Source organism: Parus major, chromosome 10 (genome assembly GCF_001522545.3).
Source record: "Parus major isolate Abel chromosome 10, Parus_major1.1, whole genome shotgun sequence".
In the NCBI taxonomy this organism is placed as follows: Eukaryota; Metazoa; Chordata; class Aves; order Passeriformes; family Paridae; genus Parus; species Parus major.
In genome coordinates, this window is record NC_031779.1 from 17,766,821 (window position 1) to 17,784,613 (window position 17,793).

General features: G+C 47.5%; 1 protein-coding gene across 3 annotated transcripts in view; it reads right to left on the reverse strand.

Annotated features, from left to right (window-relative positions):
• Positions 1-3,510: 3,510 nt before the first annotated feature.
• The window catches only part of IGDCC4 (immunoglobulin superfamily DCC subclass member 4), an 86,932-nt gene continuing 72,649 nt past the window's right edge, over positions 3,511-17,793 (reverse strand). For all 3 annotated transcript variants that reach the window (XM_015639403.2, XM_015639402.2, XM_033516966.1), the window contains exons 18-20: positions 16,787-17,021; positions 9,790-9,954; positions 3,511-8,209 (exon numbers count right to left, since the gene is read on the reverse strand). In XM_015639403.2, coding sequence (XP_015494889.1) covers positions 7,673-8,209; positions 9,790-9,954; positions 16,787-17,021 — 937 coding nt within the window. In that variant the 3' untranslated portion in view covers positions 3,511-7,672. The remainder of the gene's footprint in view (positions 8,210-9,789; positions 9,955-16,786; positions 17,022-17,793) is intronic.

Sequence of the window (17,793 nt, forward strand, 5' to 3'; positions counted from 1 at the left end):
CTTGCGCATTCGCCGGGGCGCCGGCAGCGCCGGCCGGGCTGAGGGACGGCCCCGTGAGGGGCCACTCCGTGCCCGGGACCCGCGGGGACTGTGCAGGGACCCTCAGGAGTGTGCCTTCATCGGAGCCCCCTCACAGCGCTCCCGTCACAGAGCACGTCTCAAAACCCACTCACGGGTCGAGCCTCAGATATCCCCTCATGTGTCTCGCTCACCAGAGCCCCATCGTGTTTGTCCCCTCACAGGAGCCCTCTCTTCAGAGCCCCCTCACGGGGCTCCCTTCACATAGCTCTCACCAGTGCCACCTCACGGGGCTCCCCCACACCAAAGCCCTGTCACCGGTGTCCCCTCACAGGTCTCCCCTCACCGGAGCTGCTTCAGGAATCTCCCGTCACAGGTCGCGCCTCGTGTGTCTCCCTCACCAGAGTCCCCTCAAAGCTCGCCCCTCACGGGATCCCTGCCACGGGAGGCCCCTGACGGATCTCCCCTCACCACTTTCACTTCCCAGGGCTCCCTTCACGGAGCTCCAGGGATTACGGGGATACATCAGGGGGCTTCCCCTCTTCCCCTCACCTGTCTCCCCTCACTGGGGCAGCCTCGCAGGAACGCAGAAGAGCTTGGCTTGTCCCACCTCTGTGCTCCTGATTTTAACGCTATCCTAAGTGACTTACCCGAGTCAGTAATGCAGGTGTTGGACCAGTCTGCTCACCCTGGATGAGGCCCCAGTGAGGAAGGACCCACTAAGAGATGAGTCTGCTCCTAAATTCTGCCACAGCAGGATTTGTCTACTCTCCTGGCATGAACTAAGGATAACGTGTCCTTACATGGCTCTCAGCCCCTGTGCCCAGCCAGTATTTTGTGCCTTCCAACTGATCCTGCCCTATCCCTTGGCCCATGTCCTCCACAAGCATAACTCATATCATCACTGTCAGCAGCAAAATCCACCTCTGCAAGGACAGCTCAGTGTTTTGTGGCGTTTGCTTGGCAAGAAAAAAGAAAAAAGAACTAATATTAAATAAAAGTTGATCCTAACTATTTTCTTTCTTCAGACTAAAACCAGATTTTGTGGACTGGGTTACTAAACCCTGTAACCATTCCTAGAAATCTGGCGTAAAAACCCTTTGTGAAGAGGAGCAGTGTGAGGCTCCCCTGGATGGCGCACCCTGAGTGTGTCGAAGTTGGCTAATGAGGAAAGAAGACGTCACTACATCTGCTCCACATTAAAGCTTCCTTCGTTTAGCAGAGGGTTGAGCTGTACGAGCTGGGGAAGAATTTGCTCTGGCTCCGCCAGCCTCTTGGTAACATCTGAATTTCTGTGCTGTCCTTGACCTTTTGGCACCAGCCGTGCTCTTGCTCCGACTCCCTGGCTCCTGCCATGGGGCCCCATCAGCGTTTCTGTAACGCTTGAAGCCATCATGGACTTGTGGTCGCTGTCATTGAGGATAGCTTGTGGGAATTAATAATTCCAAGAGAAATTGAGCACTATGGGCTTTACACGGCTGCTTTCCCTGTGAACCACAGATTTTGTGTGCTTTTGCTGCCAAGTGCCCTGGCAGGACCCAGGGGCTGGGGGAGGTAGGTACATGTTTAGGGTATTACCAAATTCATCCCCACATCTCACAAATGACACTGGTGAGAGCACTGGTGGCACATTCAAAAATCATCCACTGCTGCCAACCAATCGGACTTATATGAAAAACCATGAGATCTTTCAGGGAATAGGCAGGTTTGGGGCTTTTGGAGCTACCTAAGAGCAGGAATTCAGAGCACTAATGTTTTTCTACGCTCTGTAAGCATGAGGGCTTAGAAAAGTTGCTTTGTACTGGAGGCAGGAATTTGCTTATCACACTGCGAGCAGAAATCGGAGACTTTGGAAAAGCAGCAGGGTTACAGGAGTGACGGTGTCCAGACCAAACTGAGGCTCCAAACCCTTTCCTGCAGAGCAGTCGATGGGTCCATTGCTCTGTTGCTGCTGAGGGGCACAGGATCTGTCTGTGTGCCCTCCCTCACCACAAGGTGATCCTACAGGAGAGCTGCCCTCCGAGGGCATCACTCACCCCTCACTCCTTGCACAGCAAATTTCCATCAGCTCCAATCTTGCTCCTGATTTACACCAATTAACTGCAAACTGAGGTCCCCAAGACACCATTAGTAGTTTCAGTGGATGAAGTGGGAGATTAACTTGTCTGAATTCACTCCATTTATTATTCTATGTGTAATTGTGGTTACCCTGCCTGTTAACAGTCTGAGAGCTTTTCCCTTATGTACGTACATGCAGGGTTTTAGCATCTGCTTCACGGTCAGTGAGCAATGGGGAGGGAGAGCCAAAATTGTGGCCCCCACCATGAGGCACTGAGCCCAGAGCCATGCCAGCAGTGGTGGGACAACCCTGGGACCTGCTTCTGGAAGCTGTTTTTCCCAGCAGAAACTGTTTTCTCTGTGTCTGTTGAGAATCTGTGACACAACCCTGGCCACCTCACTGCATCACACAGCCCATTGTCTTGTGCTGTGCTGTGCTCCAGAGAGCTGAAGCTGGGCCATACACTGCACTGTCAATTGTAACTCCCTGAATTACCTGAGACCAGGAGAAACCCAAGCCCACTGTAGTGGTATTTCCAGCTGCATCTTTACACAGAGTGTTGGGGTGACAAAGGTTGGGAAGAGAAATGCAACTAGACGCTTTGCTCTTCTCTCCTGTAACTGCCACGTCCATCCATCTCTGTCATCCATTCCATCTCACCATGTCTCCTCTCAGCAGCCTCCAATCAGGACCCCATACTGTAAACTGGGAGCTGGAAGAGTGATTTACAGTCACCCATCACCCCCTCCAAGGTCCTTCCTTGCCCATTTGTGGGGTTACCTGTCATTAGGAGAAAGACTCATCAGAGTTACACAGTCTGAGAGAGTTCCCTTTAACCACTATCAGAGAACTGAGCTAAGTGCAGATTTATTACCTCTGTAATGCAGATAAAATGAGATTTTATGGCCCTGTAGTCGTGGCAGCATAAGTAATAATGGAAACTATGTAGTGAAGTAAGGGAATGCATCCCAGGAAGAAGGGAGATGCATGGGAGGTTAATAGTGTGTCCTTGGGCACTGGCAGGTATCTTCTCACCAATCCTGCCAGACACAAGCCACTGAGGGCTCAGCCCAGTGTGCCACCCAAGAGAACTCTCACCACACATCTGCTAAATTCCTCTGCTTATTTTTCCCATAAATAAGTTCCCCAGCAAGATGAAGCATGAAACTGGACAAATATTTTTTCTTATAGGAATCAGTTTAAAACTGAGAAAGCAGCAAGCATCCAGAAATGCCTAATGAATCCCAACTCTGCTCATGTCTGAAATTCCAGAAGAATCCCTGAGGACCCAGGTACCCACTATCATCTCACAATCCCAACCTTCACAGTGATGAGCTCTGGTACTGAACTGGTGTGAGCATGAACGCTGCATTCTGCCAGCGAGGTACAGCCTCACACAGCTGGAACAGACTGAATTGTGAGACAAATTCCACTCTTTTTTTAAAACATTTTAATAATAACCCATTATTTAATGAATATAAGGACAGTGTCTTCTTACACTTTAACACTAAAGAGTATTTGTGGAGTAAGAACAGTCTCTGAAGAAAGAAAGTTATAATAAAGTACAGCATGGAACCAAGCACAGACACAATCTTCAAACAAGATCAAATTCTGGTTACACATCTTTATGCACTGTGCAGAAAATGAAATTTAACTTGAAAATACAAGCAAGAGAATACAGTAACAGAAGTAGATGGCAGATTTCTGCTGGCTAAACATTTCTTTTCTAACAAAAGTATTGATTAGAAAAGACACAATGATTCCTTCAAAACACCTATTACTAATGAGATCAAAACCATATACAGTGTTCTAGTAAAATGGTTGTTTTCTTACACAACAATATTTCATGGGCTGATTGTTAGCTAGTAATGTAAAAAAAATCTCAAACTCTAAATTAGAAGTTATCTCATTTGAGCTATTTAAACCAGAATTTTTCTGCCTGTTAAGTAAGAAATCAAGTCAACAAAAAGCTAATAGAGATTTTTATCTGAGTTGCATGTTTCATGTAACAAGACATGAAAAGAAATAAAAGGATGAGAATTGTGACTCTCACAGCAGCATGGGGAATATACAGTTGTGTAGCCAAACAGTAACATTAATACTAGAAAATTATGCCAGTGAAACAAACCTGACATTTTAACAATGTAAAACAATATACACCAGCAAAAAAGCTGAACAACAATAATCTTTAGTGTTACTGAAAGGAAGAAAATGGAGAAAGTAGCCTGGTGTGCAGGAACAGATATTAAGCATGATGGGTAATTAAAGGTATCAACAGATTGTTTGCCTGTGAGAAATCTGCAAGAAAGCTACTTATTTCATGATAAAAAAATATATGCACTGGTTGTTTCAGCTTTACACATCAAATGTGTATCATGTGTCTTCTTCAATTCACTTTCAGCTGAGACTGAAAGGTCCCTGCACCTTCAGGGCAGGGGGGACCTGGGGCACAGCTGACTTGGACAAGGACACCCAGCACCCTGTGTGGATGTGTGTTTGTCCAGGGACAGCTTTGGTGCTGCTGCTCCGTGCTGACCTCTTGGCTCCAAGGAAATTGTCTGGATTTCTGCAATTGAGGTCTGGCCTACCAGCCCATGGCCACCATAGTTCTTGGACAGCCAAACACTGCCAGCTTCACACCCTGGTAGAGTTTGGGGAAGTGTAACAAGATCAGAACAAACCTCAGCCTAAGGTAACAAAGTGTTTTGGGGATGCATAAACAAAATTGTTTGTGGTCTGCTGCACTTCCCCAAAGCTCTCTGAGCCTGTAACTATTGTGGTGGTTTGGTGGTCAGCCTGAAGTGATCCAGGGGAATGGTGCCCCACTGTGCCTGCTTGTGTGGGCTGCAGTGACAGGCAGGGACAGCTTTCAGGCAGCTGTAGGATTGCTGAAGGCTGTACAGGCAAAGCAGGGGTGCGCCTACAAGGGAGCGCCCCCAAAACTGTGGCATACTCCTACATCAGCCTCTGTCCTCCTCCATCCCCCTGGACTGAAAGTGGCAATGGCAATGTGGCTTGTGCAGGGCCTGTTCTGTCACTGAGGAAGAGTAAGGACTCTTCATGGAACTAAGTGGGACCTGAGGGCCACCTGTACAATGTCCCCCCCAGTCTCCACAGCGAGTGCCCGGCCTTGCCCCCTGGAGGGTTTGTACCTCTGTGACTGCATCCGCTCCCAGGGAACTGTGAATTGCCCTTATTGCCTGCAGTAACACTTCACTGCCTTATCTGTAACCCTGCTAACTCATGAGTTTCAGAGTCTTGTGGCAGTGGGTTCTGGAGGTTATTTACACACTTCCTCTGCCCAGTTGTTTCCTTGCCTTTCTAGCTCCTCGCTCCAGTAGCACACACACATAAACTCCTGCCTTCACCTGCTCACTGGCACTGATTTCCCATCTCTGTCCCACAGCATTCCAGACTCATTGCTATTCAGAACATGGAACAGCATTTCTGAGCCTCCTCAAGACACCAAACAGCAGCTGGAGAAACAGTAATCACAATGACTGGAAATACAGCTGGTTATCAGATCAGTGTGTTACACTGGGAGGAGATGCTGCCAGCTGGAGAGACGTGGAAGCTCCAATATCCTTCCCATCAGGGTACATGGAGGCTTGGAGGTTCTCATCTGCTGAAGAGCTGGAGGTAAAAGGGTTGCAGGGTGCTGGTGAAGTAAGGTTCTCCATGCTGCAAGCAGTGGTACCTCCACCCAGTCATCACCAGGAAAAACAAATTCTGAAGTCTTTTAAAGGATCTCAAGTTGGCACACAGTTTCTCCATATACCCCGGGGAGAATTTCAGTAAGAAAAGAGGAAGGTGGGCATCTTTTCCCTCACTTTTTAAACAAATGGTGAGATGTCTGAATCCTCCAGGAAAGCAGAATATTTACTGAACATCCATGAACAGAATTACTGGTTCTTGTTAACTCCAAGCAGCTCATCCAATCTTGTAGCATTTGCAGTCAAACCCTGCAAACCTGGAGTAGGACAGAGACAAGGTAAAAAAAGTAGAGAAAAGTACACCCCCAGCAGGGCCAGGCTGAGAAACATGTCAGCAATAAGCAAACAGCATCACCAGGAAGAGTCACTGGATGTTTTTCAAGCCAGACTGACTGGTATGAGACCAAAGATTTCATTTTAATTTTAAAGCTCTGGTGGTGCTCTGCTCTTCAAAAACAAAAAATCCACCAAAAGCACTTTGGCCAGGACTATCAGAAGTGACTGGAAAATTTCACTTGTTTATCCAAGGCTTTCAGCAAGTCTACTGCTTACAGAAGGCTGAATGCTGCTCTCTGTGAATCAAAACCATCTGAGATGTCTCCACACGGGTACCCAAAAAAAGAGAAAAGAAATACATGCTCCCAGTATCACAGGTGTCTTTTGCAACTGCTGGATCTTCTTTCTGTTTGTTAGTATAAGCTTGTTGAGGAAAGATGGATCAACATCCTGCCAGCTAAAGCAGTCTCCTTTGGCAGCTGCTGCAAAACACAGTGCTACAGAGAGACACAACCCAACTCTCTAGCTGTAGGGAAGGTGTCAAGAAACAAAGCAAGAGAGACATCAGATCTGCAACACTATGTGTTAAAGAAGAGTCAACAACCAGTGCAGACATATTCTTTAGAAAAAGGCAGTATAAGAATAAGTTAAAACCTATAATGGACTATAACAAATGAGTAGATCTACTGCTTTTTTTTTTTTTCTCCAGCAGACATGAGGTAGTTGTGTTGTTAGGGAGGAAAAAAACATAAAGAAAGAGAAAAGTAGTAAAAATGCTACTCTATACCACACACTATTCCACTTTATAAAATTAAATAATATAAAGATGTTCCAAGGAAATAAAAATACATGTTGTACATTAAAAGGACAGATGTGTACCTAAAATATTAGGTACAAGAACCTACATAAAACAAAGCCCAGGCTGGTGAAAAGACCCAGACGCTGCAGAAGGTTCTATATAGTACAAGTTGTTAGAGGCACTCGTAGAGTGTGTAATAAAAGGCCACTACTTCAGCCTGCTAGTAGTAGTTACTGCAGTAGCACACACAGGGAGCTTGGTAATCCTTCTAACCACGGGAGGGCAGAAAAGGCTGGTGCTTGCAGCTCACTGCCTTTGTCTCAGGGGCTTCCATCCCCTCCTGGAACTCCGGAGCCAGAATTCATCCCAGCGCTGCCAGGCAGTCAGCAGTGCCTGGGCACCCCTGGGCAGAGGCAGCTGAGAAGGATCCCTCGGTGCACTCTGCCACTTCCCAGCCATAAAGGACATCTTGCCTGTCGCCTCGAGGGCTACAGTGAAGTGACAGCCCCAGCCTAGCACAGAAGGCTCTGTTCCATCGTGGTTCCGCGTCAGACGTAGGCAGACGGCTCAGTCCTGCTCCCACCAACACCCAGTTCTTCATCGGCTTCAGAGGGAGGAAGATGAGCCCTTACCAACCCACCTGGCTTCCCAAAGGCCTCTGCAGAGGTGACAGGTCCGAGCCCTGCTCTGGTGAGATGCTGCACCTGCCCAGCTGCTGCTGGGCTCTGCCAGCCGAGGGCAGGCAGCACCTCACAGGGACAGGCTCTCCTCGTGCTTCAGCTCTGCTGTGATCAAAATCAGATCAGCTCATTCTTTGTGACTGTGGACATGTGCCATGTTCTCAGATGCTGAGGATGGACTGGTTAAACCAGAGTTACTACAGAGCAGGGCCTCCTCAGGCGCTGTGGAAAGCAACTGGCACTTGACTGGCTGCACATCACCCCTGCCTTCCTGGATGGAGTCTGAATCTCCACTCTCCACCGAATCCAGGCTTTCTCCATGCCTGTGGAAGCCATTGGTGAGCCCACGGATGCAAACAGCCTCTGGTTTGTCAGTCTTTGTGTCGGTACAGAGCAGCTCAGCCTGGGCCTGAGCCTCCAAATTGTCTGTGCAGGCCACCAACACTTGGCCAGTGTCCTGCTGGGAATTGGGAGAGATGGGAAGAGTGAGCTCTGCCGAGGGGAGCTCTTCAGGCTCCTGATCCTCAATTTCTGTCTCTTCACTCTCCAGGCTGTGCAGCTGAGAGTTGTAGTCTCTGTCAGAGGCTGAAAAATCAGAATGGACGATAACCTCTGCTTCCACTTGGTGAAGGCTGGCTGGCAGGTGGCTTTTCTTTGCTTCATTCTGTTAACAAACAGGGGAGAAATTAAAAAAAAAAAAAAAGGTAAAGCAAGTGAAATTCGGATAATTGAGGCTATGACCAAACCAAGCACTAAAATATATTAATTTTTAATCCCACTGAGTGCAATGGGATGTACATATGCCTCTATTAAGCATTATCTTGATATGTTTCTCAGGGCATGGGTCTCAAGAAGCAACTCAAATCACCTCAGGGTCATTATTTCTATTTTACGTTTGAGAAAGCAAGTCCCAAGGGAGCAAAGTGATTTGCTCACAGTTTCTTGGCAGGCTGGAGCAGCCATTCCTCCAAGCCTCTGTCAAAGACCACAATTTTCAAACCTCACCAGTCTGTTTCCATATTAAGGGCCAGATTTTTAGAGGCTGAGTGGGCAGCACTGTAGGAAACTGGTTTCTGAGATGGATAAAGGGGCTGCCTTCACTTTCCTCATTTAGTTTCAGCTACATATCACAAAGTATGTGTTTGTTAAAGCCCTACTCACAGCCTGCAGAAGTCTGTGTAAATTCGAACACTTTAATTCAAAAAGAAAACAGTAAGTTCTGCTCTACAGTGCTTAAGTGGAGTTCAGGCTACAGATCTCCACAAATCTGGCTGACAAGCAGGTCATTTTGTGAGATTATCACTCAATAATTTACCAGACAAATTATTGTAGAAGCTCACAAAGAGCTCTCTAGGCAGTCAATGCTCAGATTCTGGGCTGAGTGTGATGTAGCAGCAAGAAGACAATTCAGAGTATGGAAGTGATATCCCACGTGTAATTTGCGCTTTCTGTTGAAGCCAACTTTGAGCATAATTTACATATTTTAACACTTTTCTCTTTTGTTGACAAACTCTGATGGGTAAGCTGTGCTGTAAATGCTGCCCTGTAATTGGGCTGTAAAACATTGTCTTCACTCTATCCACAATGTTAATTACATCCTGTGTATAATTGATTTTCACACCACTGTCTAGGAAGGAAACATAGGTAGGTTACTTAGAAGTATTTGCTGGGGAGGGGGTGGAAATGAACTTTTAAAAAGAATAACCAAAGAAATCTTCTGGTACAGAGTCAGCCTGAGCAGGTGTCAGCTTGCTTTGCTAAGACAGTGACACAGATGTACACTCTCACAAACACAGGAGTGCATATTTACTCCACTGATGCAATATCAGAAATAGGATTTCGTCCCAGAATACAAGTGCAGTGAAAATTGCTCTGCCCTATCTGGAGAAGGGACTTTAAATCAACCCTTGATCTTTGACTCCTTTTACTGCAAAAAATGCAATCCCTCTGTCAGGCAAGCATGCTGTAGATCTTAATGACTGTGCTGAGCACTGCAGCTCCTAACTCACTCAGGCTGATTGCTGCAGAGCCACAGCAAAGACTCCAATCAGACTGCTGGTGCCTGGCACCAGCTCCTCAGGAACCAGAACTGCCACAACCCTGCTGACAACTGAGCTTCTGACCCCACCTGGCCATCACCCAGCCCACAAAAAGGGGCTGCAAAAAGAAGAGAGGGAGATGGAGAACATCAATGGAAAATCTACATGAGAACAAACAAATGAGCAAAGCACCAAAGACACCCACCATCACAGCATCGTAAACCAGGGCTTGTAAGAGAAGCTTCTGCCCCGTGCTGGAGGGGAGTTTCAGTGACCCATTGACAGCAGAGAGAGGCTCTTTGGTGATGGTGTCCCCATATCTGGTGATGCTGTTTGTCCAGGCCTGGTTGGCTGATTTATTCCATGAAGACTGCAGGAGAAAAGTGGCAGGAGAAAAGATGCAGTTATCACAGACATGGATTTTTTTATCCTCATACACCTGAAATGAGAAGCAGCTTGAAAAAAGAAAGTGCAAGCTGGGAAAATACCGTAAATGTAGGGAACACTTCTGATAGCATCAAAAGAAAAATGCTCAGCAATGTACTTACACAGTCCCTGCCTTAGAACTGGCTTTATTGCTGTTACTTGGGCTGATGCAGAGCACAGGGATAAAAGATGCCAGATGGTTCACAACTGGTTGCATAAGGGGCTTTCCACTGATTCTGAAATCGTCAGGCCAGCAGGTAAATCGGCACAGACATCATTTAGAGGTCCACTGGAATCAACTCCCTGCAAAGCTGCAACAGCCCAGAGCAGAACTAGCCTTCTGAAAAATACCACAGAGCTGGGAAGGGACAGGGAAATCTGGAGCTGAGGGACCACAGTCTTTGCTTTGGCACAAGTGATGCTCCAGAGCACAGAGAAGGACACTCACCCAAGAACAGTGTCATGTGTGCTTCAGTAAGAGCTGGACATTCTGCTAAACCGCTCACTCTGCAGTACAGACAAGAGTTCCTGCTCCAAGCTAGGACTTGGGAAAACATTCTGCCATTCCTCATCAACACAGAGGCACAAAACTGGGACCTGATTTTTTATTTATTTATTTATTTATTTATTTTTACAACAGACCACCAAGCAACTCTTTGCTCAGCTTTAAATCCCCTGGGCAACCAGTGTTACCTTGTTTGTAGATCTAATTAAATTATATGGGCTGAACGCAATTTGTTCTGGGTTCTTTCAGCTTCCCCTTGCAATAAACTGTTGAATGCACACCTCTGTGTATGGGAAATATGTGTCTTTAAGAGCTGAAGTTATTTAACAGCTCAGACTATTAGTTCACAGGCAGAAAAGTATTTTCTTTCCAGGTTTTGATTTTATTGGGCTGTCCTGCGTTTACCTGAGCTGAGCCTTGCTAGTACTCACATACCTACACATGTACACACACAACTCAGATTTAAGGACCACACAGGCCCATTATCTCTGGCCTTGTTCCACAGATGCTACACGTTGTGTGGCTACAAGAGAGGCTGAAGCAGAGAAGAAAATCCTGACCTGGTGACAATGAGTGCACACACGTGCACAGAATACTGGTGGCATGAGCATGATGGCTGTGTAGGGTGAAGATGCCCTGCACATCCATTCAAGCCCACTGATCCTCTATTGCTCACTGCCAGCAGGAGAAGCCCAGGTTCCTTCTCTGCATATGTGGCTGCTCCTCAGGCAAATCTATTCCAACAACCGCCAACATAGCGTGAGTTCAGCCAAGACAGCGAGGAGATTTCTGACATCAGCCTGACCTTGGGTGAGTCATTTGACCTCCTTGTGCCTCGGTCCATCTGGCTGAAAATTAGGTAGAAATGCACGACCAGATGTTGTATATGAGCCAGGCATTCCTAAGTCAGCTATTTAGCAAGAAGCAAATGCTACCTCATGCTGCCAGGGCTGGCAGAAGGACACTGAAGCGCTCATATATGCGCAGAAGGGCAGCCAGAGCTGCTCCCAAGCCCTCTGCCCACCCTCACTCAGCCACCCAAATGGCTCAACACCTTGTGGGAGGAAGAGCCACGTTACATCCCAGCACCACCCCCAAGTCACAGAACCTTTGCTGCTGCCCCAGGAGAAAATTTTTCACAAACAAATAGTGAAAGGCCTCATTGATATGCCAACACCCTGCAGAACAGTGATGTCTGAGCTCAGCGCTGTGGCTATCAAACATTTGCTAATTTAGATGTGGATGCTTGAGGCAGTGTCTTTTCCATTTCTCTCTCTGCAATCCTCAACAATATATTCTGAGCCAAAAGCCTTCCCTAATTGCTCTGTTTCTAAGTGGACAATCATTAAACTATGCTTTAATAGCGAGAAATCAACCAAGCGATCACAGAGAGCTCACAATAAGGAATATCTCCACATGCGAGTGCTCAAGGAGCGTGTTCAATTTGCTTCTGCTGCCATCTGAAAGGCTTTCTGCAGCTACATCCCTGACTGATGGCTTCTGTGCCTCTTCCAAGGAACATACGTTACTGAGCAAATAGTGCCTGGAAATTTCAGCACTGAACCTACACAAATCTGCACACATGCACCAAATGTGTGTCCTGTTAGAGATGCCTGCATGCATATTTGCCATCAGAGAGATCTGAGCATCATACGCAGACACACACACAGAGCAAACTCGAAAACCTTCTAGCAGGCATCTTGTGAATACCAAAAAACATGGAAAGAAACAGGCAGCTCTACTGCAATCCCCCATGGACCATCTGTTAGCGGAAATGTCAATCTGCCATGTTTACATAGGTTTTGATGACTCTGGGAACAGCCTGTTCAGCTCTGGCTGAAATTGGCTGCAACGAAGAACAAACTTGTTTTGTACCAGTTTGCAACTTTCAACAAACAGAAAAAACCATCAGCCACACAACATGGCCTGTGTCCCACATGTTGTTCGAGCACATTATGTTTGAGAGGGAAAAAAAAAAGTGAAAGACAAATCCCTCTTGGGGTTTAGTCTCTAAGGTTGGGCAGCAGCAATTAACTCTAGGACGGTTTTCATCACAGAGCTGAAGAAATCTTGTGTGCCTGAAAGCTTCACTGCTTTTTTAAGCAGCATTTTTCTGGTGTAATAAATGGTACTATTTCTTTTTACTCAAGGGGAGCTAGTGGGTGGCTGAAGGAAGGAAATATTCTCTTGGTCTCTTTTACAACACAGTAATGAAGGCAAGGAGTAAGGAGTGTCAGTCTAATACTAATATAAAGAGGGAAAAATCTCTTTGTCAGTTCACTGCAAACACAAGAATGAAAACGAATAAAAACATCTTCCAATAAAAGCCATTTCCATTACAGCTAAATCCTTATCAAAGCAAACAAGCCTTTTCATTTTAGCCTTTTTATAGAAACTCCAATTGGTAAAAACGTGCCTAGATCGTGTTACCTTCTCAGTGACAAGTCATGATTTCATGCAAATATATGAGCTGCAAATGAACACATAGCAAAAGTTCAACTTGAAACCTTCCCTGTTTTTTCAGGATGGTTATTTAAAGTATCTTGAAGTCCTGTGCAAAACAAGGTTGGGGACGTTTCAGATGTGCCCAGCTTTTGAGAGTGGTGCAGCAGAAAGGATTCGTTGCTGAACAGCAGCGGGTGGGAGTGGGAAAGCTCTGTGTCACGCAAACACAGCGAAGTCCCTGCCCACAGCTGGGATGCAACACAACACAGACCTCTCCCCAGCAGATAAAGGAGTCTCTGCTCGCTGTCACCAGGAGCACAGCCCTCGTCTGAAGCTTCTCAGAAATCATTGGGACTTCTTTTCAACGCAGAAAAATTTCAACACGAAGATGATAAACAACCCGGGTAGATCCAAGTTCCCTGATATGTTACAGCTTCTGCTCTCCGAGTCACAGGGATGCTTTGTGGGAAACGCAGTCCTGTGGGAAGGAGGCCCACAGGGAAGGAGAAGAGCAGCAAGCAAGGAAGGCTCCAGCTCACAAGAACAACAACAGCAAACATTTCCAAACCAAAATGCTTGGGTTTGGCTTCATTCAATGAAAAACTGAAGTCTTCCATGGAAAGCAGATGCTTTTTAACATTCTCCTCCACCCTTTAAATTGCTTGGCCCACAAGCAGCAGTGACAGAGATGTCTGGAGCAGAGCCATTTTATCATCCTCAGTCCATCTGTCAGAGGAGACAGAGCTGCATCACCACAGCCTGTGCACGACTGTGTCATTTACAACAGGACTACAGAGGGCATCAGTCCAGGGGGTGCTTGCAAGGGAAGAGAGTAAGAGAGGAAAACCACTTGTCAGTGTATTTAGAAATTCTTGTGTGTGACCACTGGAAACACATAAAGGAAGGAAAATGAACCACTGAATGGCCAATTGTACTCCTGCCTAATGGACCTGTGAGCAACCAGAGGGGTCCTGTGCCGATCGATGCCTTGGCTGCAGTAGCACCTTGCTGTCCTGCAGGCAGGGACAGGAGGGGTCCAGGAAGTTCCTCTGGGACTGTCCCACCTTCCACTTGCACCACTCTGTACCTCCAGCACGATGTGTAACAGCTCAAGAAGAATCACAGCCCTAAATTTGAAGGAACTGATGATCTTGACCTGAAAATGACCAAGGGGACGACTCACAACCCTTGCCCACAATTCTTTGCAGGAATCAGTTCCAATCTCAGAGTTTTTTAAGACCTCCTGCCCTCAAGTCTGCTCTCCAGTCCCCACACCTGTAAAATGACATTCACTCACTTCTAACTGCACATGGCATGGGGACAGTCCCTTCTTTCTAACATGGAGCATCCAATCTCCACTGGAACCTCAGGCTGCCACAAGAATAAAAACAATAAAGAATAATCCATGGAATGGTAAGTAATGAGTCAGCACGGGAACAGCCTGCAGGCACTGCAGGAACAAAGCAGCCAATGAAAGTGCCAACCAGCCAACACAAACCAGGTTTCAGGAGTGTAACCTGAGGGCAGAGGGACAAGCAGGCAACTGGGAGTCACAGCTACACAAACCTGCCCTGCAGTGCCAGCAACCTCAGCCACGGGTCTGCCCTGCCAACAGCCCCAGCTCTGTGGTGACATGATATGCTGCTAAACAAAAGGGACCCTTGAGGCATTTCTCACTCCCTCTCTTCAGTGAATAGGACTGCAAGTCATAGCATCCAACCTAGAACACCCTGGGGAGCTTCCCTTTGCCAGGCTGGACAGGAATTTCCTTCCACAATGATTTTCTCTTTCCTGTGGCTCTCTTCCATTCCTTGCCATGGATTTTCACAGCCCCAACTTCACACCGCATGAGAGAGAAAAGAGAAGGCAACAAAGGCAGCTGGTCACTGCAGGGTGCAAAGCTCCCACAACATTCTGTTCCAGGCAGGGTCCCTGGGGGTTTCCAGCTTCAATGGATGCTGGGGAAAGCTATTTGCAGCACACAGGACACCCACAGCCTCTCCACAGCCTCGACTAGCGGCATTTTGTGTACAGGCAGGGAGATGAACACACTCACAACTGCTCCTGACTTGGTTTACATCAGCTGTGGGCACCATTCTGAGACCTGCCCAACTCTCTGACTGCCCAGCCAGGTAACATCACCATCATCATTCTTGGCCACTGCAGCATAAAGGTGTTTCTCGGCCACATTCTTTTCACACATGATTATACATGTCGGAGTACAGAAAGGAAGCAGTGGTGCTCAGGTGGCACTTCCAGCAGGAACGGGGCAGTGCAGGGAGCAGGGTCTCCTGCGTGGGATCACATCTCCCTCCAGTGCCCGCTCCCAGCAACAGCAGCCTGTTGCTCCCGGCCACCACTCCATCTCCTTCACCTCCAGGTCACCCTCCTGGTCGGCACGGGTGAGAACGCTGCTCTCTGGGTGGCTGCTTCCCAGTTACCCTTGCTTCCCTAGCCACATCCATCAAAAAAACCCAGACCAATCCTCAGTGAATTTATCTCTCAGTAGCTGTTCCCCATCCAATAATGGAAACTCTACAGCCAGAACTGTCCATCTCCCCCAAAGCTCTGGTCTGTGACTGTAATTCTGCTGCTGGGCACTGCCCACTCTGAGGGCCACAAGCTCTCAGGCTGAGCCCCACGTGGCCAGGCCTTGGCACTGCCCTCTCCCAGCCCTGCTCTGCACATACTCAAATCTTGCTGTAAGCCTTGCAGGCAAGACTGCTGCTCTGGAAGAGAAATCTGGATATGCTGCCCCCAGAAAGGCCTCACAAAGAAGAAAACTTCCCCCCACCATGACCTGTTCTCAGGGGTAAGTCCCCATCACAAAAACATTTGTTCCTTATTTAACTGAGAGAGCTGTAGGAAATTCCTCACACTCTTCGGCTTGGGTCCAGACAGGCAGCCACATTCCACCAAAATCCATAGATGTGGCTTGGCTGCAAACAAACAGCCTCTCCTTCAGCTCATGGGGCTACTAAAGCCAGCAGAAGACTTTGTGTTTCCAAAAGATCACACCTGCACTGCCTCTAGCATGGACAGGGCTCGTGGTCAGCCAGGTACCTGAACTCACCTTCCCTCCAGTGACACACGAGTGCATCGTTGATGCAAACGTGAAATCTCACACACTCACAATGCATTTGTTTTACTGAACCTCCTAATTACTTTACATGCTCTCCCAGGGCTACAAAGAGAGACATAAACAGATTAACTAAATTAGGCCAATTAAAGGTTCCCTAATGGAATGAAATGTTTCATGCAAGCTTGAAAGAGGAAATGGGCAGGGAGGAATGAAAGACAATGCAGTGTCAGGCAAACCAAGTAGGGCAGGAAAAGACTACTTCAAAAAATAAGGTTTCACAAAAACCCTACAATTTCACCTCTTGTTTATCTTCAAGTGTATTTCAGTGAACACACTATTTATGGAGACAGCTCCTTTTAGTCCAAGCAAAAGAGAATCCTGGAAGGCCACGTGTCTGCTCTAGACATCACACTTCCTCCCACCATCCACATGCCACAGCAAGAATACCACAGCTTTCTGCAGCACCAAGTTTGGCAGCAGCTTCTCAGATTGAGGGGTCACTGTCCCAGGAGATGAGAAGTGGTAGATGCACAGGGATCTCAAATTAGATCCAGCAGCCAAGGTTGAGCCAGTCAAGTTTTAGAGAGAAGGGAAACGTGTGACTGCCTAACATCAGCCTGCAGCAAAGACTTCTGGCACTGCAGAGCCAGGACAGAATCCCACCCTGGCTTCCCAGCAGCCACACACCAAACAAAGGCTCTTGCCGGGGGTGGGAGCCCAGTCACCACGTGCATGAGCCCTTACCTTCCTCTTCTCATGGAAGATGTCCTCAGGGAGGCTCGTGTGGATGAGGCTGTGCACTTCTGCCAGCTCTGTGATGTCCCCCAGGGGCACAGGTGCATCCTCCGGGAGTGGGGACATGAGGGACTCAAGCTCATGCGAGTCCAGGGTGGCACTGGGAGAGGCCACCCCTTGCCTGCTCCGATGGTAGTATGTGTGGTTGCCTGCAGCCTGGGAATCCAGGCCTGGAAGGGCCTCCCTGAGGGAAAACAAGCAAGAGTTGACATCTCAGCTGGTCCTTGTGCAAGTGACTACGTCCAGGCCCAGCCCTGCCACTCCTGGGGATATTCTTTATCATCACATCCCACTGTAACACCTTTCACTGCAGATATATCTCTGCACCACCTTGGTTAATGCCAAAGCTCATTTGGCACAAATCCTGCTGAGGGATGCAAAGCTATCCCTCTGCCAGCAAACCCCGAAGGCAGGAGATACCACAGGTCCCAGCATAAACAGGTGCTCACCCACCCTGGCCCACGGGGAGTTGTGTCACCCCTGTCACCACTGCTTTACAGGACAGGAAAGTTTAGTGGCCACACTAGGATGAGACTTCAGAAGCTGTTTGTTCCCAGCCCCAAGACCTGCTGTGAGCTCACAGCTCTTCTGAACAACTCAGCTGTTTTCTGCTCATGGTCTTTCCAAATGCTTGTGGCTGGATCCAGACCCCTGGGATAGCAGAGGGCTTTGGGCTGTATCCAATCCTCCTTAAACCAGCCTGTCACTCACTGGGAAGTCTTTCATCGTTTTCCCAGATGGAAGTTAACAAATCATTTCCAAACATCCTTAGAGCTGTCCAACCTCAGAAGCAAAATACTACCCACACTAACAGACACAGGTAATAAATTGGTTCTTTCATTTTCTTGGGAATTTTTCTTTCTCTGAAAGAAACCTCTACCAGTCTAAGAACACAAATTGAAGAGAAACTACTGAAAAAATAAATTAGTGAAAAGATTATATTAAATATACTCCTT